Consider the following 27,850-nt stretch of genomic DNA (forward strand, 5'->3'; position numbering starts at 1 on the left):
ATGGCGGTGTGGACACTCCTGACCTCGGAGAAAATAACCGGATAAAGCCACTGATGTCATGCTTCCAACATTGGTCTCACTTTACAGAATTGCCCCAGGGTTTTTTTTAGGAACTGGAAACTGCATGCCAAGGTTGTATACAATGCACCTGCATACTAAAGAGAACAAAGTATGCCAGCAAAGTATCCCAAACAGAGTCTACGTCACTATGTAGCCCTTCACCATTATCAATGGCCTGCCTGTATTTGGTCTTCAAAAGTCTCATGATTTTTCACGTTTCATTTTTTTGTTGTTTTTTGTTGTTTTTTTTTACGTAAAAAAATAAACCATCAACGCACAAAAAACAAAGCCCCACTGGAAGTCCGTTTGTTTGTCGACGCTTGATCAAAATTCCAGTTCAGCTCCGTTTGGATTTATTTTTGGTATGGAATGAAAAAGGGGGAGGGGCTTGAACTGTGGAAAGAAGGATAAAGAATCGGGCCGAGGATGTCTACAATGCAACTGCCATTACCTGATTGTGCTTATCCCACTTCCTTGGGAGGTGTATGGGCACAGAGGGTTACCGATATAAACTGATATAAATATGTGCCTATTATTGAATCTAAATAGGCCCTAGTTGAGGCTCGATCACATCCGCTGAGAGAAGGACAAGAGGAAGAAGATAAAGAGCAGAAAACAAAACGTCTGATCAGTAGTCTGGGGAACACAGGACAGTCTGAGCAACTGGTTGAATATTGCACGTCGGTTCGCGATCAGTGCAGGAATCTGATGTCTCTCCAGGTACTTCTGAGCTGAATACTGGTTCAGTCTAGAGATCTCTAGACTAGTGGAGGGTCGGGGGGGGGAGGGGCTGGGGGGGGGCTGGTCAGAAGAAGGCCAATGAGAGATAAAGGAACAACGCTGCTGCCCCCTCTGCCATAAATCTACTGCATGTCAGAACTTCATATGAACAGGTACTCCAATAGCTTGACAGAGGTGCGTTCCTGCCGCACAACAGCCAAACTCCCCAGACTGTAGGATCCTGATATCTGTGGGGTCCCAGGTAAACCTAAATCTGAGAGGGAGAGAGGAAAAAAAACAAAAAAAACAATGTGGAGGGCTTCCTTTCAACCCGCCAGTTTTGTCTCGGTGCCAGTTTGGGGCCAGTTCACACCGGTATAAACCGGCTTAGGCCCCAGTTCCAGTTCTCACTGGCACCGGATGTGCCCAGTGCTAGTCAATTTGTATCTGTCCAGAGTAGGTGGTGAGGAGGAGCATGATGGAGAAGCCCGTTAGCAGGCCGGCGTTCTGGATGGCGAATGTGAGGAGGAAGCTGCTGCCACCCGCCTCCTCTTCCTCGCGACTCACCTCATTCATCTCCGGGAACTGAGAGGGATAAAAGACAAAAAAAAGAGAGAGAAAGAGAGAGAGAAAACACTTTTTTAACCTTTTTTTATCCAGGGAAAGTCGACTGAGAATCCGTACTTTTCCAACAACGCCTTGCTTCACATTCATGCAGATTCACACACATGCAACAGAGAGAAGCGGTAAATCTTATTATTTGTGAAGCTGTAACCAGCAAATGTTTGGTAAAACGTTAAATTGATTATCAAAATTATATTAAATTAATTTTCTATCAATCGACTACAAGGAGTCTTACGAGAACACACACAACCACAACCACGAATATCTGTACTGACCTCACACACACCCCTATTCCCCTTACACAGATGCCCCAAAATCCCCCACTCACACACACTTCTACAACTGACCATGTCTGCCAGAGCGATGTAGAGGAACATGCCGCCTGCCAGGGCGAAGATCCAGTTGGGGGAGAAGCTGTTGCCGGCCAGGATGCCGAAGCACATGCCCAGGTAGCAGCAGCAGGCGGACAGGAAGTTAAAGAACAGAGCCTGCTGGATGCTCATGCCGGCGTTCAGCAGGATGACAAAGTCTCCTGGAGAGAGAGGGAGGGAGGGAGAAAGGGAGAGAGAGAGAGAGAGAGAAAGAAAGAGAGAGAGAGAGAGAGAGAGAGAGAAAGACAGAGAGAGAGAGAAAGACAGAGAGAGAGAGAGAGAGAAATTGAGTATTAAAGAGCTGTCTGAACAAAATTATTTTTTAACAGGGTTCCCACTCACTTGGACATCAAATTCAAGGACTTTTCAATGACTTTCAAGCTCTTATAAAAGGTGAAATTAAAGGACAAAAAATTTACATGACTGGTGAAAATTAGACATCAGAGGCCTCTTTTTTTTTCTTTTTTTTTTACTCCTGATCTCATCAAGTTAAGAAATCCAGGTGAAGTCTGAGAGGTCCACAGAGCCGAGGCATACTGAAGAATTTGGGTGCCAATATAAAAAAAATAATAATAATATTTTCAAGGCCAGCCACTCATTTTCACAAACTTTTAAAGGCCGTATTTTATTTTTCTCAAATCCACAAACTTTCAAAGATTTTCAAAACCCGTGGGAACTCAAATCCTCAATTCTACTGATTTAAAAATGTAGAAAAGTTCTTAGTTCTAATAAATTTCTCACTTTGACTGGCCAAAATAAAATCAGGACTTCAGCTGAGACTCTGGACCCAAAAGCAGCTCAAGGTAGGAACAGGACATGTGAAAAGCGGCGAGGCCCGTCCCGACTCACCGAGCTCGTGGGGGAACTCCTCGCACAGGATGGCCACCGAGGTGCTGATGCCCTGGAAGACGGAGGCGGTGAAGGAGGCGCCGATGGCCAGGCCGTCGATGAAGTTGTGCAGACCGTCGCTCAGCGTGATCATCCAGGCCAGGGTGCCGATGTCCGAGTAGGTCGCCCCCTTCAGCCAGTAGCAGCTGCCGCCGGACCGGCCCCCACCCTCCGCGCTCTGGGAGTCCTGGGGGGAAAAGTGGGAGGGAGGATAGTGTGGAAAGCAGATTAAGAATACATAGCACTTTCAGGCTAGCTAAATCAGTTTCATCCTTTAAATTCCTTCTAAAAACACACTTTTATAGACAGGCTTTTATGTGAATTGCTCCTTATAGTTGTATCTCCATTTTATTTTTCATTTTGTAATTGTGTTTCTCATTTTATCACTTGTTTTGTATTTATTTAGTTAATTATTACTGTCTCTTTAGGGGACAACTTGTATTGTCTGGACATTCATGTGGTTTTAGTTGCATCTCCATTTGTTTTCTAGTTGTATCTGTGTATCTCTTGTATTACCTTTTACTTTATTTATTTATTCATTCTATTTTATTCAACTTTATTTTACTTAATTGTGGTACTTTTACATGACTGTTTCTGTGTTTTATTGTATGTAAAGCACTTTGTAAACACTGTTTTTAGAAAAGTGCTATACAAATAAAGTTATCATTATTACCATTTTTTTAAAGACTATTTTTTGGGGGCATTTATGCCTTTATTAGATAGTTCAAAGTTGAGAGAGTCAGGAAAGACTGGGAGAGAGAAGGGGGACGACATGTGACAAAGGTCCAGGCCGGATTCAAACCCAAGACGTTTACATGGTCCGCCCCTTCGCCCACTGAGCCACCGGGACGCCCCGTGGTACTTTTACATGATAGAATTCACACACTTCTCTCCCGTACAGCAAGCTAACCGGAGTGGCAGAGTGCTCTCTGACATAGGCAGAGCCAATTTGCCTATGTATTCATTATTTCTTACGGGCAATGCATGCAAATATTTTTTTTTTTTATATTGTTGACCAGTGCTTTGTACCCGATCGTGTACGCTTCCTTTCACCCCTGGGGAGAAGGCTGGGTGAGTTGGGTGTGTAACCAAAAAGTAGGTGTAGTTTTATTTAATTGTCACGGCACAGAGTGTCAGCCAAGTGAAATGAGCTGCATACTCAAATATTCTGTGATTGCTGTGAGCAAATATTGACATTTATTGCAAATAAGTTAATCGTGTGTGAATTTATCTGTGAACACCCAAGTGAAGTGAACAGACCTGCGGAAATATAGCAGCCATATGCAAATACCATATCATAATCAAGGATGTGGTTAATGCTGCTGGTGCCAATTAGTCTACGCACACAGAAATTAAAGCATTTCATCTATGCTAGATGATCGTGCCAGGTTGTTCATCTAAAGTACAATCCTCCTCGAATAAGTTGTTTTGTTGTTATTGTTTTTTAGAATATATAGGTAGGTCGCACACAAAACAATAAATTATGCTTATCTGCTTTATTTTGTTTGGCACAGGAGAACAAGAAGACAAACGTTTCAAGATGAGTGCTTTCTTCAGTGATAAGCATCATCTATTGTTTTGTGTGCGACCGACTTACATATTCTTCACCAGCTGTGCAAAGGATCTGCACCGAGTCACAGGCTGAGTACGAGGTTTGATATTTCTTAATGTTATTGTTTTTTAACCACGCTTATTTTATACATATAGTTACGCTTTGTAAATGTTATTTCTCCTGTTTTTGTGTCCCTTTATGATACTGCTCATCTTGTTTCTCTTGGGTTAGGGTTGGCTGTCTTGACCATGTCTGTAAAGCACTTTGAGTTACATTGTTGTATCAAATGTGGTGTATAAATAAAACAAATTTGACTTTATTTTGATTCTTGTCCCCAACTCCATAACTCTAACCTCAGTGCTGAGAGGCATGCAGGGAACCCCAGTATAATAAAATTAAATAATCATATATCACTATTGTCCTTTCCCAACCTCTACCTGTGGTGTCTGTGCAGGGCTGAGCATGAGCTCGCCCTCTCCTGCGTCCACCTTGCCCAACGCCAGGCTGCTGGCTTCCCCGTTCTGCTGCAGCTTCTCCCTCACCCCCTCCTCCATGTCCCCGTTGGCTGCAGAGTAGCGATCTGTGCCGGGGTAGTGGCTGTGGCCGTGGCCGTGGCCGTGGTCCTGGGACAGAGAGAGAGAGAGAGAGAGAGAGAGAGAGAGAGAGGGGGAGAGAGAGAGAGAGAGACAGAGACAGAGACAGAGGGAGAGGGAGAGAGAGAGAGAGAGACAGAGACAGAGACAGAGGGAGAGGGAGACAGAGACAGAGGGAGAGACAGAGAGAGAGAGAGAGACAGACAGAGAGAGAGAGAGACAGAGACAGAGGGAGAGAGAGACAGAGAGAGAGAGAGACAGAGACAGAGACAGAGGGAGAGAGAGACAGAGAGAGAGAGAGAGAGAGACAGACAGAGAGAGAGAGACAGAGACAGAGGGAGAGGGAGAGGGAGAGAGAGACAGAGAGAGAGAGAGACAGAGACGGAGAGAGAGGGAGAGGCAGACAGAGACAGAGAGAGAGAGAGAGACAGAGACAGAGGGAGAGGGAGAGAGAGAGGGAGGGAGAGAAAGAGAGAGAGAGACAGAGAGAGAGAGAGACAGAGACGGAGAGAGAGGGAGAGGCAGACAGAGACAGAGAGAGAGAGAGAGACAGAGACAGAGGGAGAGGGAGAGAGAGAGGGAGGGAGAGAAAGAGAGAGAGAGAGACAGAGAGAGAGAGAGAGAGACAGAGACAGAGGGAGAGGGAGAGGAAGAGTGACAGAGAGGCCATTACACTTCCTACTTCAAATACAAATGTTTATGGTAAAATTGAAAATGCAAATTCCCATTCCTTACACATTTAAAATCTTTGTTGCAATTCTGGCATGGATGAAGACATCGGGGACAGGCTACACACTGCCTGTCAAAAGTTTGGAGACACTTTGCCCTTTAGTAATATTTGATTTTCTCTGTTAAGCAAGGAAAAAACGCCTGCTATGCTTTTAGCCATTTACTGATACTTTGGATATATTTACTCAACACCCAGCTTCATGTTCATCAAAGTGTCTCTTTGGTGTGAAGAGAAGGTTTTTCATGGCAGAGCGCCTCAAACCTAGTTAGTCTTTAATAGGGTTAACGCTACTGCAAACCGCCAAAGAAAACATGCTTATTTATTAAACATTTTCAAAAGCTAGGTTTCACCAAACTTTGTATATGCAATGATGATTGGTTGAGGACGTAACCCTAACTCTAATAACTAAGCCATGATAATATTTTATCACTATCTGTAGGGAAAATCATTGTGTTGCTACAGGACATTTCAGCAGGGCGGATGTTTAACCACAGCCCAGACCTTCCAGATAACAATCTCCCTTCTCAACCACAAAGTTACAGTTCAACGCTATTATTTTAAGAATGTGTTTTCACTGACAGACTAGCAATAGCTCACGGGTTTTTCTTGCCCCTTTGGAGGTTAAAGTGAGCAGCGGACAGCAGCAGCGCAGGTGCCAATGTAGGTCAGACAGCCTCTGTAATAGGATCAACAGGTCCGAGTGTTCGGATCAGGCTGGCTGGACCATATGGCTCAGAGGAAAGTGACCACTAGGGGGAGCTGCTGTCCCAGACTCACCACTCCACAGTCCATTCTGCTGCTTTTTATGAATGAATGAATAGCACTGTTACCTTAAGGGGTGTAATGTAATATTTTTTTAATGCCTATCTTATTTAGCCTTATTTGACTTATTTGGTTATTTAAGTTAAATATGACATGTACCTCTTTACCTTTTTTTCCATTTCTCTTTTTCTCTCTTCTTTTAATGATTTGTAAGTGATTTACATGCTTGTGACTTATTGATCGATGAAAGAAACTAACTTCTACATGGGATTTTGGTGGGGGGGGTTATAGTGTCATTTATCCTCGTTTCTGTGGGATTTTTTTTTCTTTTTCTCTCTTTTCTTTCTTGCCATTCTTGTGTTCTGTTGTTATAAATGTCTTAATGTTCTAAATGTTTGGTTAGGTGTAGGCTTCGTCTTTACAAATTATATTATACTTCTCCAATTTCAATGCCTGACAAAGCAATAAAAAATAATTGATTGCAAAGGCTGTATGAACCTGTTTGCAGTTGGAGTTTGCAATTTTGATGAAGCTCGTTTCAGGATTAAATTTAAGTTGCATGTAAGTTGCAAAGGTGCTCTACTTTTGACAAAAAAATTAAAATTGCCTTTACAACCCTTCACAGGAACCACTACACTCCTTAGCTTTTCAAAGTATAGGTCTACAGTAAACTGAATTTACATACAAAAAGGCCCGGATAGAAAATAATCACCTTTACCAAGATAGTCAGTGTTTAAAACTCAAGCTTTAGCTTTGGCTTCATTTCATATTTGTATTTTATTTACATTTTTTATTTTTAAGGGGAGTAGGCAGTAAATCCCACAGCATTCCCTCTTCTTGGAAGGCAGAATGGGAGACGGAGCAGGGTAGCCGAAGGGAAACTGACCTGGCGATGCCTGATATTCACACTTCATTATTAATCCAGTCGGGGAACACAATGTCTTGGATATTTGTTCCTCAACCACCACCTCATCACTAACAGTGGTTTCTGAGCTGTGGCTCTGTGTGCTCAATGTTTCTACTGCAATGTAAAGGGCTAATTCAAAGAAAAGAGGAATTCCACTCTGAAACAATGTGAAGCATCTCCTTGCGGGTATAACTTTGCTTTAACATGTACAGTGAGAGAGTAGTTTATTGTATGGGAGTGTACCTTCAGTTACACGATGTATAATCCTGAGGGTAAAACTGTGAACTTGAAGCACAATGCGCCTTAAGTACACGTGTATCAAGACTAAAAGAAGATGACAGTGTTGACATCTGTGTGTGCGTGTAAAGACTGTGCAACGCCCTTACAAGAATTCAAAGCCAACAAAAGGACATCATATCATCACTATCTGAACATGAACTTCCACATTAACCGTAACTGCTGTGTGTGACAACCTGTTTAACTGGTTTAACTGGTTTAACCTGCCTCTGACGTATTTAGTGCTACTGGGGGAGAAAAAAAATTGAACAAGATGGTACCTCCTCTAAGAGCAAATAATAATTAGCGAAATCACCTGTTGACCGAGGACCAATTCATGACAATTAAAAAAGGTTTGGTACGCTAAATTAAACATCAATCAAAGAAAACACTGGAGGAAAAAAATGTATGACTGTAAGGATCTTGATCAGAAAAGCATCAGTCTGGTCCAAAGGATAAGAGATACCCTATCATGCAAGTCCTGAACTGTGTATAGCGGGATATTTTGGACTTTTGTTCGAGAAAGAAAGCCCCCAGTTCTTTGAGAGATGAAGAACGTGGAAATCTGGAAATCCACTTTGCACTCTGCGCTACAGAACTTCAGTGATGTTTAGATGCTGTGATTTTGGAGGAGGGAATTTCATCAAACCAGTCTTGAATGTGTTTAGCTGAGTGTATGGGAATCATTGTCAAGTCGGGATATGGAAACATCGTGAGGTGTTTGGTGCTATAAAATGGCCTCATATTCCTTGGCTGTTATACGACCACGCAGCAGACATTGTGGGTTGAAGCCATCCTTTAACTTTGTCCAAACAAACCCTTCCGGATGTAGGGAAAAGGGTGACAGACGACTCATCAGACCATATTAGTTTTTTCCACTGCTCATAGATCCAGGTTTTGTGCTCCTTATGCCAGATTATGTGTTGTGAAGTTGATGTTTCAATGACTTCAATGTCTAGTTGAGTGAAATTTAAAGACTCATGTTTTGGGGAAAGAAACAACATTGGCCAAAGTTAGACATTATAGAGGTCTCATTTTTTACGATATTGTCAAATCCTGGTGAAATCATTTTTAAAACTGCTGCTAGATCAACGCAGAGGGTTTTCCTCAGGATGTGAAGGACAGAGGTCCAGAGAGTTTATTGGTGAATTTGAGTGCTATACTTTAACAAAAAAATCAACTACTTTCAAGACCTTCCATTCATTTTTAAAAACGTTCAAGGCATTATTTTGTTTTTCTCAAAACCACAAACCCGTGTGGGACCCTGACAGTCTGTCTATCCTTGTTGGTGAGCTAATTTGGGCACCAACTATTTGGCCTCTTTGGAACTGTTACTTACCTCATGTTGTTTTGGAAACTCACATAAAAAGTGGTGATTGTCAGACCTCTTTTAAAGCTGACATACTGCTAACTGGTATTCAACTTAATATGATTCACCTGTGTAATTCATTGTGATTTAGTTACTTTTTCACATGGCATTTTTTATTTCCCCCCCCCCTTTAAAACAAAGTAAGGTGAATTTCACGTCGTCCTTGCTCTCCACTCACCCCCTGTTTCTGTTTGAGCAGCACCTTGAGGACCTTCTCGGTGAAGAAGAAGAGGTAGAAGCCTCCGAACACCACCGTGGACTTGGACACGTAGAAATCCACCATGGGGTCAAAACCAAAGGCCTACCGCACAGGAAGGAAAAACACTGTTAGCTGTGGACGAATTCTGATGGTAGCTGTAATCACACCATCACTGCCTGACATCACTGGTTCTTGCCATTTAAGGATGTGGGGTTAAGAATTTTCAAAACTACAACCAATGTGGAAGTGAGGCATTTTTTTTTTTTAGATAAAATGTTATTTGAAATGACTGGCAAACAGATGCAAGGCTCGTGGTTCTGTGAGTCAATAATTAGTGGTGGGTGAATTGCTAGGTTTTAGCTCTAAGTGGGTCTAGGCTGTGTAGCCAACTGTCTGGCAAAAGGAGGTTTTGGCAAAGGGTGAAAAAACATGACACTTTCCTCTCATGTTTTCATTCACTGTCAGGGTCGGCTGTTGAACAAACAGAATTTTGTCTCATATTGCCAACCGCTTTTCAAAGGCTTTTTCTTTTTTTCAGATGTTACATGGCATTGCATAATCAACATCATCCGACACTTCACAGTCAACTAAAGCTGATATCTTTTGAAGATTTTACCGAGATATTACATAGCCGTCCGTCTTTTGAAGGAAAAGTTGAGTTATGCACGTAAGCGTCTAGGCTCCAGGAGACAACGTCCCATTAATCAAACCACTTGAGGTTTGAGGTAAACAGAATCATTTTCCTTACTATTTATCCCATGTGAGATGTTGCTATGAATTAGTCAGCTTGGTGCTACAGCTACATGCAATCTTAAGCACCATTTGAAAACTTAATAGACAACAGCTGGTACTTTACATCACTGAAAGTGAGCATGACTTTGTACTTTCGTGGTTTTATTTTTCTAAGCCTGCAGAGTTTTCCCCAATCACACCTACAGCCTCAATATGTCAAATTGTTTTCACTGTCATAATAAAACCTCTCTGCTTATAAAGAAGCTTGCAAATGATGATCCATTTGGGAAAAGTATCCAACAAATGTCACCTCTAGTGAAGTTGGTAAGTAAGTAACTTTAGAAGTTCTAGTCAATAAATTTAGCTGGCTTGTAAAGTGTTTCTGGTGAATTTTAAGGATGTACCAGCCACTGCAGCGGGTAAAAGAGTTTCCTGTCCTGACACACAAAGACAAAACCACAGAAACACAGACACACACACTTCATACGACCAAACTGTATTTGTTTTTCTCATGTCTTTAAATGCTTTTTGTGTTTTTTTGTTGCTCTGTAAAGCACATTGTGATGAACTTGGTTTGTAAAAAGTGATTTCTAAATAAATTTGATTTGACTTGTGCAGTGAGTAGAGTAGCTGATAACTTTCTTTTTTTTTAATCTAGGCCAAATATACCCCAGATTACCATTGGTCGGGTTCCTACAAAAAAAAAATTGAGAGCTTAATTTCTTGAGTGGCACTGAAGATGTTGTTTGGCGTTCAATATGATGTATTGACGATGATGGTGTCTGGGCAAGGTGACTGCCAACTAGACCACATCACTCTATAGGTGAAGAATAGTCTCACAACAATAAATATCACAATAAGTTAAATGAGAGTGGGTCTACAACTGCAAAAAAAATGCAGTAAGTGTCAGGACTGGACAACCATATTTTCCCTGTACTTTCACAGATTTTTTTTGTGCAATTCCCAAAGTTTTCAAGACCTGGATACTCTTCCAGACCTGTGTAGCAACCCTGCACTAGGGATGGGACGATATATGGAAATTCAATATATCGCAATACAAAAACGTGACAATACGCTTCGTGGGGCAGAAAAATGATTATTAGCGATATTAGCTACGTTTTATTCTGCTGTAGTAATTGTTGTAGTGTAGATTTTCTTCTTTCTTCAACTTCCACTTCAGGTTCGAGGAGCTGAACACAGTACGAATGAGACAAACTCTGATTCTTTTTCTTTGGCTTTTTTCTTCATATAACAGAGTACATAATACAACTGATACGTGAAGGGTCTGACAAAGAAGTCTCATCTTCAGGTTCTTTTCTACCTTCTAACCCCCCTTCACACCATGCTCCACCTATAGGGATAGTCTATTCCTAAACTTTATCTATTACGGCTTTGTAATTGTAACTAACTGTTGGAATGTAGTCAGTACGTCAATCCAGCTACTGCTGACGGAAAGCACCTCTTGTTTTGTACCTCAAGGCTGAAACTAGGAGTCTTCCTTCCTAATTCCGGTATCATACTGTCTCTGATCAGAGCGCTCTCTGCATACAATATTTGGCTGCAACCTCTCTTTCTGGCAATAACAATCCCATTAATCTTCCTTGTTTGTGAGAAGCTTACTGGCATGAGCTGGTTTCTCTCTACTCTCTTCTTACTGTGCATAGTACATGTATGTGTGCTGTCTGATCAAAGGAATGTGTTAATATATTCTCCTTGATTATATTGATTAAGTATAGATTGATTATGACGATAACATAATTTCCTTCAACATAATCACAAATGAGATGGCTTGACACCATCACAATTTCACAAGCTCTCCATTCAAATTATATTATTTGCACTTTGTAATGACGTTTTTAAATTGTTGTTTACATTCTAGCGAGCCAATGACATCGCTATAAGGATTTGCGGCTCAGAAATAAACATAATTCTGCACAGCCAGCCTTTGTTGTCACTGAACTTTTATTTATTACATCGTATCGTGGTTGTATCGAATCGTTAACCCCGTATTGCGTATCGTATCGTGAGATAAGCAGATCGTCCCATCCCTATCAGGCACTCTGCAGAAGCTGTAGTTAAGTGAGTCAGAGCAGCATCAACACTACCTCTGGGATGAGCTGAAACAGGGCGTTGGAGTAGAGCGTGCCAATGGCCAGGGCTATGAAGTAGAGCAGCAGTCGCTTGTAAAAGGTTTTCCTCATGAAGGGCACCACGCTCGCACCCACCAGCGAACACAGCGAGATCAGCGTCACGCACAGGAACCCATAACCCCACACTGACCATCATCACAACGAAGAAAAGGGAGTAGAGAATGTCGAAGAAAGAAGGAGAGAGGGAGAAAAAGAGAGGAAAGAGAGATAATTAGTTCAGGATTGATTGTTTGAGGTTATTATGGTTGTTCAAAAGCATACAGGGGGGAAAAAAAGAGACATTGGAGGACACCGTGCAGTTCACCCCCTAAAAAAGGAAGTAAGAATTAAGTGAAATCACCCCGAGAAACGAGAGATCTCAGACAAAGATGCCTGCCAGTGTTTCCCGAGACAAAAGGCTCACTGTCCATTCAAAACATCGACTGCGGGATCACTGGAAGACCACCTTTCATGTGCAATTGAAGATAGTAATTCGCTGTCCTTTGAAGCAGTGTTCGAACCCCATACATTTCCTTTGATAAAGACAGGAGGTAATTAAAGTGAAATTACGCTTTTCTGAAAACACACACACACACACACACACACACACACACACATACTATAGACACACAGACACACACACTTTGTTCCAGTCAGCTCAGGTGTGTCTGCACCACTGTGCTAGCCTCGGGGTAAACACTAGCTTGCTCACTGCAGACACAAAGGGGCCAAATGAACTTTAAATAGCCTAATAGCAGCAAAGGGAGCACTGCTAACAAGGGGTCACATTTCAATTTGAAGGATGTTTTAAGGGCGTTGCAGTCCATGACTCTAGCATCGTCTTTTGCCCAAACTGCAATTCATGCATTCATAAACAAAAAGGACTGGGTAATTGAAAAGCTCTCTTAGCCTGGCTTTCTGGAAGTGTGTTGCATGTTGCAGTGGCAGAGCAGCGAGCTGCACTGTTGGTTAGCACAGCCAGCCGACTGAACTCGCTCTCTCCGAGCTAAACTTCATGGCTGGCCTAGATCTCAATGCCAGGGAAGGTGCAGACACAGATACAAACATAGAAACACACACACACTTAGACACACATCCACCACCACTTGATCAGTGATGCAGTGAAGGCAGAGCTGAGTGATAGACTGTAAACCAAAGCCTTCCAAGGTGCTTATTAGAGCCCGAGAAAAACACAGAGGGAAAACAAAGGCAGGAAGGAGGGGGAAGAGAAATGGCCAGAGGGCAGGCGAAGGGAGCGCTTGGTCAATGGTGCGCTACTTTTAAAGGCCATGTGATACTATGTTCAACTGAAAAGAGGTTTTCAACTTTGTGTGTGCGGGTGTGTGTTTTGAAAAGTCAGGAGGGTGTAGGGGATGGATGGATGGATGGATGGATGGGTGGATGGATGGATGGCAGGCACACCTCAGGCAGGAGCTGGAAGACAGCGGTGGAGTAGAGCGTGCCAATGGAGAGAGCGATGAAATAGGTGAGCGCGCGGTTCATGTAGCGCGTCGTCATGAGAGGCACCAGGAAGGCTCCGGTGAGGGAGAAGGCACTGACCACCGTCACACTCAGGAAAGAAAAACCCCACACTGGGGCGGGGGCAGGGGTGGAGGTGGAGGGGGTGGGGGGTGGGGGAGGTAGGTGAAAATGAAAAACATACACAGGCTCATACACACACATAACTCATTTTAAAGTAGGGCTGGGCAATAATTCAAAATTGTAACTTTCTTTCAATAGAATCATATTGCGATTAAATAATGATGTCGAGTTATTTTGATGATCTGTACATTAATCATAAAAAGAAAATACTAATTATAATCTCTCACAAAATGAGATATGAAACAAATTAGGGAATATTAATTGACAATTTATCATATTTTATGTTATCATACATTTCGGTGCAAAGAACCTCAATTTGATTCTAGTAGTTACAGCAGTTACCATTATATTTCGATAACAAAATTATTTGTTATGATTATAGTGATAAATCATTTCGTCCATGTCACCCAGCCCTATTGTAAAACATGGTTTAAAAAAACAAACAAAAACCTTTTCATGTAAAGAGGGTAGAGAAAGTCACGAGTAGGTACATTTAAAATTGCTAAAAAGGGGGTGAATGCCATGACAGCTGTAGAAAGGAATCAGGCTAAGGCCCATTAGTGACATAGTTTTCATGCCAGTTTTGGCTGAGGCTGCAGCACCTGTTATGTTTATGGAAGAGAAAGTGTTAAGTGTTGAAGAGTTTGGTTTCCATTCTGGTCTGTGGAGAGAGATAAATTTCCCGTCTGACAAGAAAGGAAACAGACTAGATGATGAGGGTTGGTAGGCAGCGCAGCAACAGCTCTGACTGACTTCTCTAGAAGGGACACAGTGGCCCAGATTTACTAAAACCTTTAGTGGGTAAAGAACCTCTGCAATGTCTTGTGCAAGCAAGACAACTTGTATCAGACTATTGGTTTTTCACATGCTTAACGTTTTTGCATCCAGGAAAGGCTTTAGTAAATCGGGGCCAGTGTGTATTGTCCTGTGATACAACTCAAATCATCGTCACAGGTGATGGGGATATAGGCAATCAATACGGACAAGAAGAGTAAACAAAGTGAAAAACACCCTTCAAATTCCTTCATCAACTTCAGATCTAATTATCATGATTATTGAACAGACTTGATAAATAACATTATAAAATAACACGAGAATATTAAGAAAAATGAAGCATAAAATTATGTCCAGTGAAGATGTGAAGAACAAGACACTAAAAGAAAAAGAGTGTGAGAGAAGTTGTGGCACAATAACAGCATCTTTACAGCAGATTTTATATCTGAATAGATATGAATACCAATTTGAAGAATCACAGACTGATAACTTTGAATATGAACTTAGTGATTTATTCTATTGCCTAATTCTAGTTATGAGCAGTGATGTTTTTTCCATGACTTTTGGTCCCCTGCTGCTGGTAGATCTCCCCAGCCTAGACAAGGAAAAACAGATCTCATGCCCAAAACAAACCTGCCCGCCTTGCACTACAGGGGCTTGTGTGAGGCAAGCCGAGGGCATATTAGTGGATGACGAGGGAAAACAAATGTGTCAGCGGAGAGGGTTAGATAAAGATGGCGCTCTGGGCCAACAAACTGTTCTGCCTCTGCCTGAAATAAACAGGAAAAGGAGACTTGGAAGAGCAGAGGGTCGGAGGCTGAAATCCTGCTGTCTCTCCTCTGTGGTTGGAATTGAACATTTTGCCAAGTAAAACAAAGGCTTGAAAATGTTATCTGCTTAGATTTGCCTATCTTGTTTCTCACAGAACTAGCGGTGGTGGGTTGGTTATTGAAGCTGAGCCCTAGGTCATTCATTTTAAAAGACGACGGCACCTTTGAGCCCTTGTTATCACTCACAAACCTAACTACAGCACTGTGAACATTCCTGAAGTTGTGCCTCTCTAGGAAAGAGCGGCAGCGCTGCACCCTCGAGGGCAGAACATCACACAAGTTCCCCAAATTCTCCAAGTCTGTCATTACCCGGCTTTTTATACCCGCCACCTACTCCACAGCCAATTTAGCTCCCACTTGACAGGAACTCAAAGACTCACTGAACAACAGCCTACGCTGCAGTCCACATCTCCACGGCCATCAGATTGGAAGCAGATGCCAAAAAGGCTTCAAGAATTCCCAAGGACGGCCGGTTGGGTTTGTCCAGTCAGCACAATATATGGAGTTACAGTGGGACGGCGGCCAGGTTGACGGAGAGGAAAGAAGAGGAGTTTGTCACTGAGGTTCTTTCCTTTACAGATTGTCTTTAACTGGAAGAGAGCTCCGCTAGACACTGGATCTGCTGACTGAGGCAGGATTGGGGGTCTAATGGATGTTTTGATTTATAAGTCAGATTGGGAAATGCAATCTGAGCTTTGGACAACAGTGCATGCTAACTTTGGCCTTGATCTCCTTGGGGACATCAACATATCACAGTTTCTGTGCAAGCAGATGCACATTTGGATCTGCATCTGTTCTTATTGCATCCGGTTCTCTTGGTAACATTTTAACTGCCAACAGGGCTGTAAAAAGATGGAAGGAACACTGGGCAAAACTTTACGCAACGGTTTTTATGTCATGCAGTTAGTCATTGACAGAGATGAGATGTACTTACAGTACAAGGAGCAAAATAAAGGTTCAGCGAATACACATATACTGTATAGCAATGAAAAAAAAAGCTGTCAAGACATGAAACCTCAATAAACAGTAAGTTGCAACAGCAAAGTTTCACAAACCTATAACACAACTGCCACCACAAATAAAAAAATTTAAAAAATCATCGAAGAATACTGAAATTCAAACAATATTCAACATTCATCACACGTAATGTAACATGAAGCTCATCGTCAAGTAAAAAAAAAGTATCTTTACTGTATAAAGTAAAAGACAAATATATTCAGAAACCACACTGTTCAGAATTGGGGCTCACCTTCGGCATCTGAGGGCCTGGGGGAGGTCTCGTTGCTAAGCTCCTCCTTTTTCTCCGCCCCGCAGACGCCGCTGTCCAACTGCTGCAGCATGGTGGGGCAAAGCTCCTTTAAGCCCCGCCCATCCAGCCGCGACTGCTCACTGATGCTGTAGACAGCCAGAGTGTCCGCAGGCAGACACTGGGGATGGAAACAAACCCATCAGTCGGTTTCTGCCTACGGTCGTTTCAATACGACTATTATCATCCGAAGAAGAAGTGACCGGTCTGAGCGCACAAAAAAAGTTTTTTGCTATTGAATCTTCAAAAGCCAGATATGGAAATGGTCGGGTTCGCATTGTCATCAGAATTCTACATAGTCTGGTGGCAATCAAGCTACAAACTAAAGCCAGTATTGTTATTATTTTTAATAACAATACTTATATACAATATTTGGTATCCTTAAATTTGACAATTTTCATGCCAAAAAATGTCCAAGTATTCGGTGTTTTATTCTTGGCAGGGTGGTAAAGCCTCTGAACCGCATTTAGACCATCATGAGACACTAAAACTCTACTGAAACCCAGATTAATGAAATTATTTTAGCATTAGCAGTGCTTTACAGCAGGTGACCCACACCTATTTAATGGTAGGGTAAATGAAAATGAAGACAGAGTTCAGAGAACCTCCATCATATCAGAGGTGGACGACACTGACTGGCTGATATCAGATATTTAACAAAATGCCAATTTCAGCCCAATATATATCAGTAAACCCATATATCGCTCTAACCCTAGTAGACACAGATTCGAATAAATAAAGCCACAGGAGATGTCTGACAGCCATTGTCAGGCCAAGTGTGGCCAAGGTATGAAATCCTATCTTTAGAATTAGATCTCAAAAGTCACATTGAAAAGACAAGTGTAACTGTATCAATATGGTAAATATCATATTGGGACACAGAGCCCATTCAGCATTTCTTCAGCAATCAGCATTTCATCTGCTGAAAAAACAAAAAACAAAAGATATTTTCACTCCTAGTCAGGCTGAATGCCAGATATAAAATCATACAGTAAGTAGGGGTGTTGGCAATGAGTCAGTATGCAATGAAAGTACGCATGCACAACCCACCCCACTTTGCCAAATGTTAACCGGAATCAGAAACAGTCATCACAGCAGGACATATATTTAATATTCTATACAATGGAACCATTGTCTCGCTGAAAAATAATGTGTTACTTTTCTCCCCAGCGCAAACACAACAAAGGAAATTGTTCTCTTTGTCAATTCTGCCTTCCACAAACAAGGAAAAGGTGGGAAATGACATTTTAATGACCATTAGAGTGCCACGCATCTCCAGTGATGACAGAGTGTTTCTGAAACACGTTTAAAAATATGCGGGTGACGCACTGAATGCCACTTCATATAGGCATGCACTACGCTACAAGACAGAACAGTGGCAGTTATCGCCTTGAGGCCTCAGTTGCACTCCTGTTCTCTCAGTCAAGGTACATGGGGTCACACTACATAGACATTACATACCCGTTTCTCTCTTATGTCACATGCACACAGACACAAGCAACCAGTGAAGTCTTTTCTACCTCAGAGTTACCTAATCCCACAGCTACTCACCGGCCACTTTATTAGGTACAGGTACAGGCTCGTTAACACAAATAGCCTGCTCTTCCAAACAGCCAATCAAGTGGCAGCAAATCAATATATAAAGCATGGTGAAGTGTTTTTCTTTTGTTCAACCAAACATTAGAATGAGCAAGGTGCGACTTGTCGTGTGATTGTTGGTTCCAGCATTTCAGAAACTTTCATTTCACGCACTACAGTCACTACAGTTTATAGAGAATGATGCGATAAACAAAAAACATCTTGTTAATGAGCGAGGTTAGAGGAGAATGACTTGTCAAGCTAACAGAAAGGCCACAAATGCTCCAATAACAGCTCTTCCCAACAGCGGTGTGCAGAAGGGCATCTGAACACACAAGATGTTGGCCCTCATGATAAATGGGCAACAGCAACAGATGACCAGCCGGTACTAGAGAGGTGTACCTAATAAAGTGGCCAGTGATTATGACCTTAACCTCATGTCCTATATCATTACTCAAGGTAAATCCACTCAAAGCAGATCAGCATGTTAGTGAGTCAATCGTACACGGCACTAAGCTTGGGAAATATGCTGAATATTTCAGCTATCTGGCACCGGTGGCTCCTTGTGCCGCCAGACAGGCCTAAGCTGTGCCACCTACACTCATGATGCGACCACCTGAGTAGCGACTAGAGGTCAACGTCGGGGTGGGTTGTGAAGGGAAGGGGAATTTAAAATGAGTGAACCTAGGGCTGGGCGATATATACAGAAAATTTACCAAAATGTGTCCATATGTTCGGTAAAAACATTTGTCAAGTAGGCAACTTTGCATAAACGGTTTCATTTGTGTTATCATTATCGAGGTTAATGTGACAGTATATACTGATGAATCTCAGGCCATATCTCCCAGCCCCAAGTGAACCTATAAACTTAAAGTCTAGGAGTCAAACCTGGGGCTCCGGGTCCATTTATGAACCGTGTACTCTTAACTTGTGTGGTCAACAGTGGTTCCTATAAAAGATTACACATGTTATCTGACAAAATGGTGTTGATATAATATTTATCTCTGTATATAATATGCAGTAAACACCTACTTAGACCAAGAATATAATATACAGTATTATATACAGTATAATATACATATTGTAGAAGTCCTCCTTTATGCATCTATCCTGCATTAGTGCTGCAGATAATTACTTCTTGAATGTAGCGAACACAAAGTGGAACCAATTTTGAAAATTACATAGCAAAACACTAGTAATTTTTTATTTTTTTCCAAACACTTTATCTTGTGGATGGGTCCAAAGTGCTGTGTTAGTTCAGCAAGAGTGCAGTAAAAAAGTGGGTCCTCTACAATGGCTATGTCTGTAAGACTAACTGTGCATTCACATAGCAAGCAACACAATCAATCCATGTGATCAGTGAAACCTGGCTGATGTGTGGATGGTCAATAACTTTGTCGACTGAGAAAAGTTGGCCACGGCTGAACTTTCTACGGTCATCAGCTGTTAACACCCAATCAGATTTCCGTAGTTCCTTGTTTCCCTACCAATGTGATTTTGTTTCATGAAAAATAGTACTGGCTGGTATGTGCACAATGGACAAGAAGTTGATTATAGCCATTCAGAGCTTCCCAGTTCTCTACATACATACTTTTATTTGAAAGACTACAGGAACATCAAAAACAACGTTTGGAGAACGGCTGCAATCAATTTTTGGGGTCCACAGAAAGCCATTTAAGTCATTTTATTGATTTTGTTTCGGTGTATTTTTGATTAATACTACCCAATTGGCACTTGCCAACCAGCAGTGTAAACACATCAAAATGATATAACATTATGAAAGGCAATAGCAAAGCAGCAAACAACATATGATTTGTATACAAAGGTTATTTTGATTGTTCAAAACTTCGTAGCTGCACGTGACCGCTGCACAGATGCAACTGGAGCCTCTTGCACCGCCCACAGTCAGTCAGAATAGAGCCACCCATCAACCAAGTTGCTTGAAGTGTAAACGCACGATAAGTAGACATTGTGTTCTCACCTTGGAGCCGTTGGTTTTGGGCGCCGTGGCTGGAGGTCTCTCAGTAATGGCAGTCCCGTTGCTGCTGCTGCCGCTGCCGTCGTCCTGGCCCTGGCTGAGGCGGGCCAGCAGAGAGCGGAGCTGGGGCACGGTGATGGTGGCATTGTCGCCGTAGCGGGACAGCAGGTATTGGAGGACCTGGGCAGGAGACTGGGACTGACCCTGGCTCTCCCCCTGGCCCAGCACCCTGCCCAGGGGACAGAGCAGTACAGCAAGCACCAGGGTGAGCATCAGCTGGGGCTGGAGGAGGGTGATGGCGGTGGTGGTACGGCCTTGACGGGACCGACTGAGCATGGCTCCTCCACTGGCTAGAGGGCCAAGATCTGGGAGGGTGGGTGACAGAGGTGGGGTAGGAGAAATAGTTGGAAAGGGTGTTTCATTGGTAAAGAGCATCTCAAAGTGTAACTTAAAACAACTATAAAACTATGACAGAAAACCATTGTTCTTTTAAAGCTGTACTATGCATGTTGGTGGCTCCAAATGGCAGCAACATGTAACTGTTTGAATGATTTGAAAATCAATACCCAGAATTCCTGTGATGTGAAGTCAGTAAACTGCACACAGCAAGCTCATGTTTACCAACCTGGCCGGTCTGTGAAGCTTTATACCAAAGGAAACCAAAGAGACAAGAGGAAAAGATCTAATGTTGGTGAGTCCAGCTTTCTCTATACAAAGCACTTCCTCGCTGCCGTTTAGGAGTCAGTTTGTATGTCACCCTTAAGTTTCGATTTCACACTTCCCGTGGGCAGAGAAGTGACTATACCCAACACTCAAATTTCATTTGGGCAAAAAATAAGGCAAATCTGCAGTGCCTCAATTAGTGGGGACACGACTCGCTTCTCTAATGCAGCCCCACTTTGTGATTTAGGTTGATGAGCTGGCTGTATTTTTGCACAATAAACATCTTGTCTAGTGCAGCTTATATGCAATTGTTTAATAGGCCAATCCTAGTAGCAAATGAAACACAAACACACAAGTTGACACAAAGGCCCACTGTTACAGAACTGCAGCACAATGCATACGGGGGGGGGGGGACGGGGACGGCAGGAAACCGGAGGGAAAACACAACCACCCATTACACACAATTACAGCACACTTCCACTACACGACACACAGGCTATCAATGGCCCCGCTGTAACAGATCAGGAAGGGTAAAGTACAATAACACACTCACACGCACAAACATGTACATACACACTGCATATAGGGAAAACTCTTCCACTCCCCTGTTCCAACATACAGAGCCGCAATTCATTTCCATACAGCCCCCCAGTCGGCCTTCCAGGTCTACATAAATGCCGGGTGAACGATTTCGGCTGGATATTATAAGCAGCTCCATTCATTCGTATGAGAGACACTCACCTCTTTCAACTGCGGCCCTGGTGATACGTCTTGCGTAGAGCGCCTGAGTCAGTCTGCCTACCCCGGGGCTCTCGGTGCGCTGGGTGACGCCTACGGGTTACCTGGTAGCAGGGAGGGAGCCTGGGGAACAGCGAGCAGAGACGGAGAGATGCCTGGAGAGAGCAGCAGGGTCCTCAGGAGTGCAGTGGACTGTGGAGGAGAGGAAGACAGATAAACCAAGGTTACGACTCACCGGCGAGGAAGAAAGGAACAGGAGAGGATGGAAGAAAGAAAAGAAGCAGTGAAGAAGAAAAACACGGTCTAACCGAAAATGGCAGCAGCAGGCTTATAAAGTAGCTGGTGTTCACTCTATCGACTTGCCTTCTTGAGATTCCAAGCTAGCACACCCAAGCCACAAAGTCAAGCACCATGCCAAAACCACGTCGCTCATTTTCCGAACCAGTGTGAGCATTCCTTGTTTATTCCTGCTGTATACAGTGAAGGCCATTTAGCTAGCTAGAATCGGCTGGGCATACACTGCAGCCGCAAAAACATCTGATCCAGCTGCTGTAGAGCAGCACAGACAACTGTACTGTTATGATGAAATTTCAGTAGAAACGTGGCCTTGTGACTAGAAGAACGCTGGTTCAAATCCCCCCCAACCTGCTGGGAAAATCTGGACAGGCAAAGGTAATGAGAAACAGTCTCCCCTCCCTCAACAAATACTGTCAATGTGCCCTTGAGCAAGGCACTAAACCCCCAGCTGCTGAGTGGCAGCTCCTATGTGTGAAAATGTGTAACTGTATGAATGTGAAGTAGGGCGGTGCTGAAAAAGAGCATCGCATGCGCCGCCGACTTTCACTGGATAAATAAAGGTTTCATAAAAGGTCAGTCTGTCTCCCTTTTTTTTTCTCCTACTTCTCAATTCCGTTCGGTCACCAACGTTTTCCCTTTTTTTTTCTCTCTCTTTCTCTCTCACTCCAAGTCTCTCTGTGCTGAGGAGGCGGAGAGACAGAGACAGTTCTCTTCAACAAATATCTCACGTCACCCTCTCCCCACTGAATCATATCCTCTCTCCAAAATATCCCTCCTCTACTCGGTCTAATTTGGTCTTATCCTGAAGTAGGAAGAAAAAAAGAAAACAAAAACCCTTCTAAGCCTCTTATTTTATTATTTCTCTCCCCAGCACTTCTCTCTTACATGATCATTCTAGGGGTTGCAGGAAGTCTGACCCTTGCCCTCCTTACTCCTGGCTGCTGGTTATGTTCGTGATGTAGGAATTGAAACTTACTCTATTCGTACGCTCATGGTAAGCTGCTCTGGAGCTGCCTAAAATGTAAAATGACAAAAGGAGTGTGTGACCTCTCCCACCAAAACAAACAGAGGGCCAGACAGAGGACAGGCGTACGACGACATGCCCTCCTCCTCTCCCTTACACACCCAGGAAAGAGGCCAGAGGTAAAGTGAGCTCTCTCCTCTTTCACATCAATATTTCATTAGAGAGAGAGAAGCTAGGTGTGTGAGGAAATGTATGGGAGTGGCAGGTAGCAGCGGCACATGGGTGAAGCATGAAGACAGCCTAGCTCTAGTTAACCGGTGTTAAAGCTACCTCATTTGTTTACATTTGGGTATAGATATTTTGCTAGCAAACATATTACCACACCCAGAGATAGTCAAGTGGTTCAAAGGTGCTACGTGTAGCATTTTAACATCAATAAATCATTACCACATTCATTTTGAGACATTATTATAATTGCCGTAAACAAATGAGACCATTGCGGAGAAGATTGGCAGCTTCATGTGTCACCAGGTCAGATTTCACACACAATCTGATTAATCGCTTTATGGAACAAAACACCAAGAGGGCGCTGTTCTTCCAGAGCAAACAAAGCGAAAGCTGTCAGAGTTTCTCTGAATGGCAGATGGTGAAACGACTGAGAAAGGCAGATGGAAAAAAAAAAAATCACTTCCAACTCAAAGGTTTTCTCTTTGGTTCCAGTAAAGCCAAAGAGAAAACCTTTGACTGAAGACGCAAAGAGGAAGAGCAATAAATTTGCAACAGGAAACAACAGAGTTTAAGAAAGTTTGAGAAATGTGGTATTAATTTTGAGAAACACTAACACTAACAACAACACTGGTGTGAGTTAGAGGCTACCAATCATCCGGACCATGGTCTCATCTGTTTACGGTTAATACACCGATGTATTACGTATGAGTGAATTACCCACTTTCCTTTAGGACATACAAAGCCAAGGAGTCAGCAAAAAACTACGGAGTATGTGGACCAATCAAATGTCTCACCCGATTAAAGCTGACTTTGCAGTAGCTTAATTCTCGGGGGCTGGCATAGGACAAGAAAACTTGTGAAGGAGAATGGCTGTTTAATTGCTACCTTTGACTTTGTTGCCTTGGCTATGACAATAACTGACGACTTGGAAGGGTTACTAAATATACACATGCACTCATGCTCCTAAATAAGAACTCCTCTTGCTGTGGAAAGGGCATTGCTCTTAACAACTGGGCTACAATAAACACTGAAGGAGCTGTAGCCGTCTTCGTTGATGAACAAAATAGAGTTTCCCTTGGTAAAACACTCTCTGCCACAGTCAAATCAAGTCAGTGCAGAAACTTGGCTGGAGACGCTTTCAGAGTGAATGTCAGCATGTCAGGTCAGAACTGGTGTCACCGCACACTTTGATAAGACGGACACAAACAGAGACACCGTGTCTTTTGTGGTGTGTGTGTGTGTGTGTGTATGCGTGTTTAGCTCCTCAGGGTCCAAGGCCTACTTGTGATTGGGAGATAAGAGGTGATAGGAACAGACTGGTTGTCTGCGTAGCACCAGGCGGCAGGTTATCTACAGCCGCCTGGTTGTATTACTCCATCTTCACTAAGATGGCAAAGTCCTCTGCCATATTAAATAGGAGCTTTACTAGACAGCCGGTGGCAAAAGAGAATGGAGAGGAGAGAGCAGGATGTGAAAATGTTTAGTCACAGTCTGCTGGTCTCCAATCCCAAAGGCATGCAGCCGATCCCACTCTGCCCATCCTCTCACACTCTCCGTCCTTACAAAGTCTGTTTGTCCTACCTTCTTTCTTCGTGTTTTTTGTCAGATACAAAGCAACAAGCCTGCATGTCTATGCAGTCAGTCACACTCTCTCTCTCACACGCACGTTGAGGTTCATATCACCATAGCCACCTGGCAATCTGAGCACTGGGAATGAGTAAATGAGCACATCTGGTGATTACATCACAGACAGGCAAACTTAACAGTGTTATCAGCACTATTGTCACCTCTCTCACTCCCACATAAACACACATGGTCCTGCATCCATAAAAACACAGCCCACTGAGAAAGTTTCCCTTGTTGTCATCACCTTTATCAGCTGACCGAGTAGAAAAACATCTACGATTGATCACAAAACCAACAGGAGCACAGTCTGACGCTTTACCAACAGGAGATGCTGACTCATAAGTTTATCCATCAGAATGTGAATTACACAATGGAAGTAACGCTGTCTTTAAACTGTACAGTAGTACAGGAGGGACAGGATTATGTAACAGAGTAAACGTTAACATTTCAAGTTAAGGATTTATCACCAAGTTATGAAAGACCGACACAACTTCCAAAGAAACTGGTGAATAGTTGTGACACTGCATAATTTATCATCTAGACAAAGGCTCTGTCAATTTGACCCTGTTTCAGCATGGAGAAGTCTTGCTCTACTAATACTGGCTGTCAGCAGGCAACAGTTCTGTAAAACGAACACCAGCCCCAATCAGGGCAAACTCATGACTGACAAAAGTGCTGATGGAACCTCGCTGTTTACATTTCATACTCCTAAATCAGCTTTTGGCAAGACTAGCTAACATCTAGTTTTCAACTGTAAGAACAAATGCTGACAAAATCCCCCAAAATCATGCACTGCGCTTCAATATATTGAACAAATCACTCAATTTCAGCGCAATTAATAGCCTACACAACAGCAAATTTCATTTATTAAAAATAACTATAGTCAACAAATCTAAACCACTTGCCATGCGTTAGAGCCACAGCCAGAGTGGGCAAACGACCTTGAAACGCTACAAACATTTAATGCATCTCTTATTACATCTCTGATATAATAAATCATCAGGGAAGGCAAAGTGGTTCTGCCGGTCTCTTCACATCGATGTCCTACAAAGAGCCCTTCTACTATATGCCAATTCAATAATATCCCCCCGTTTTGTACAGTAATTTACTTGTCTCACTTATTTGAATGCAATGTTTGCACTCATATCGGGTTTTGTAAAAGGAATTTTTGCTATAAAAGTTATTTCAATAAAGTCTATGGCATCCCGTAAGAATGCTGATGCCATTTTTTGAGAGAGTTGATTGGCTTTTTATGCGTTTGGATATTATAGCCTTAACATAGCTGTGCAGCCTCAGTTACCATGGTGATGTACCCTGCCACTGTCACTGGCCACTGTCGTGACATCGAAAACTCTGGGTTAAACCTCAAGTTGCCTCGCTAACCCCATAATCTAACTCTCCAGATGTCTACCTTGGTCCACCTTTGTTTATTTTCTCCTCAGCACTACAAACAATTTAAGGATTGCACCTGTGTATAGTATACGATGGTCCTCAAACTTCTATGCATTGCTTAATCCAAATCCTATGCATTGATTAGTTGGATATTGAAGGGTTTAGTTAGTACAGAGCTCCTGCAGATAGATCTAGATCTCCATTCATCCTTAAGAGACTCCTAAAACATTATTTTAGAGATGTACATTGAGCTCCAAACTTTTACACTGTTTACTGCCTATTTTGGTGTTAGTCTTGAACAGGACTTAATTTTCTCTCGTCTGAGTCTTGACTTGGTCTGGACCCCCTTTGGACCTGAATTGGACTGTCTTGGAACCGGCTTGGACTCGACTAAGGCGGTCTTGACTACAGCCTACACAAACTATTATCATAAATGCATATGGCATGTGTTCAAAGCTGGTGTGGTGGTTAAGATATCCTTCTCTGAACCCACATCTGCCTCTGCTGGCTTAGGATCGGATCCCACCTGAACCTGCTGCGCCTCACCGACTCTGTGTCCCTCTTAGCTTTCCTTTCCCTGTCTCAATAAAGAAGAACTACTACTACTACTTCTATTATAAAGCATATGATCGTAGAAACAAAACAGAACTTGCCCCTTTGCAGATCTTTTAACGGCTGGCTATAGTTTCTTCACTTTCCTGTCCTCAAAGCAGACAGCGGTTTGTCTTCTCATGGCTGCACAGTGACCTGTCTCAACCCCGACCACTTTATAGTGTCGGAGGGATGGGCGTGTTAAGCCATGCTTCAACTCACCTACCATTCTCCAAAGCCTGTAATTATCGTTTCACTCGGTGCTCAGGTGATATCATCAACCAAGACTGTCATTAGTTCAGAAAGTAATGGCCATGGGCATAATGTCGGTTCACCAGCTATTAACCAAACTGCCTCTTCTTAGAGCCCATTGTCCATGTGCTGTACTCATCATGAGTGTGCAACAAAAGACCACTCAACATAATATTATAGGTCTTAGAAATAAGTTGGTTTGACTCATTCACCATACTTCTGCCCAGCAGCCAGCTTAGTGGTCAGAGATCAAAAGGGAGAGAGTGGCTATCAAACGGATTTAAAGAGTTTTTGTTGAAAATTATGCTAATAGTCATAGAAACAGAATGTAGATAAAGGGATAGCAGATGAACAGCACTAATTATCTAGGCATACGTCGTTGGGTTACATGTCTCTATGATAGGAAGATTGCTCATTGCTCAAGGTTGTTCATCTCTCTCTGTCTCTGGCATGCAACACACACACACACACACACACACACACACACATTTACATACAGTCTTCCACACTTTCTCTCACACAAAACAAATAAAACTGCTGGTGATGGACACTAAGTGATGGAGAGGAAGAACCGACAAGCCAGCAACAGCAACATTAGTCTGCCTTAGCAACATTAGCTAGTGGGCAAAATCCTAACCAACCTCGATAGCCAGGAAGAGCTAGCTAAATTAGCTGTGGAAACCCCTATCGGATTAATAAATTTAGTGAAGGGAATCCATAACTAACGGGCAGGATTTAGCTAGCTCCAGCCGCTAGCTCGTTTAGCTAGTTTAGCCAGCCTGCTTATTAGCCTTAGCTTACCCGGTGATGCTGTTGGAGGGGAAAGAAGGCTCGACGTCAACTGTTTTCAACAATGTCCTCCTTCCGACATTTTATTTCCCCGACCAGATGTGTCACATCGGTGTGAAAATGACAGATGCGGAGGGCAGCGGTGCGGTGTCCCTGTCCCTTCAAAGTCACTCAGTCTCGGACGGCTTTTCTCCTGTGGTCCATTCAAACAAACCTCAGCAGCGCGTGGAGGATGTGGGACATTTCTGGTGACGTCGACGATTAACATTCACCCCCCCCTCCCCTCGCGCCATGTCTTTTCCTAGGTTTTCAAGATTGCTGCGTCGCCCT

General features: G+C 42.9%; 1 protein-coding gene across 2 annotated transcripts; it reads right to left on the reverse strand.

Annotated features, from left to right (window-relative positions):
• Positions 1 to 971: 971 nt before the first annotated feature.
• On the reverse strand, positions 972 to 27,718 carry slc39a14 (solute carrier family 39 member 14). 2 transcript variants are annotated; one of them, XM_071917800.2, is made up of 10 exons: positions 27,533 to 27,718; positions 21,385 to 21,573; positions 19,984 to 20,345; positions 16,368 to 16,545; positions 11,889 to 12,058; positions 9,031 to 9,153; positions 4,653 to 4,838; positions 2,625 to 2,850; positions 1,752 to 1,936; positions 972 to 1,365 (listed from the first exon to the last, which is right to left on the reverse strand). In XM_071917800.2, the coding sequence occupies exons 3-10, from the start codon at positions 20,314 to 20,316 to the stop codon at positions 1,213 to 1,215; spliced, it is 1,554 nt and encodes a 517-aa protein (XP_071773901.2). In that variant the 5' UTR covers positions 20,317 to 20,345; positions 21,385 to 21,573; positions 27,533 to 27,718; the 3' UTR covers positions 972 to 1,212. The 2 variants fall into 2 exon arrangements, with proteins under 2 accessions (XP_071773901.2, XP_078141191.1); XM_078285065.1 differs by lacking the exon at positions 11,889 to 12,058 and adding an exon at positions 13,335 to 13,504.
• Positions 27,719 to 27,850: the final 132 nt, after the last annotated feature.

The sequence above is a fragment of the Centroberyx gerrardi genome, chromosome 8 (assembly GCF_048128805.1).
Source record: "Centroberyx gerrardi isolate f3 chromosome 8, fCenGer3.hap1.cur.20231027, whole genome shotgun sequence".
NCBI classification, from domain to species: Eukaryota; Metazoa; Chordata; class Actinopteri; order Beryciformes; family Berycidae; genus Centroberyx; species Centroberyx gerrardi.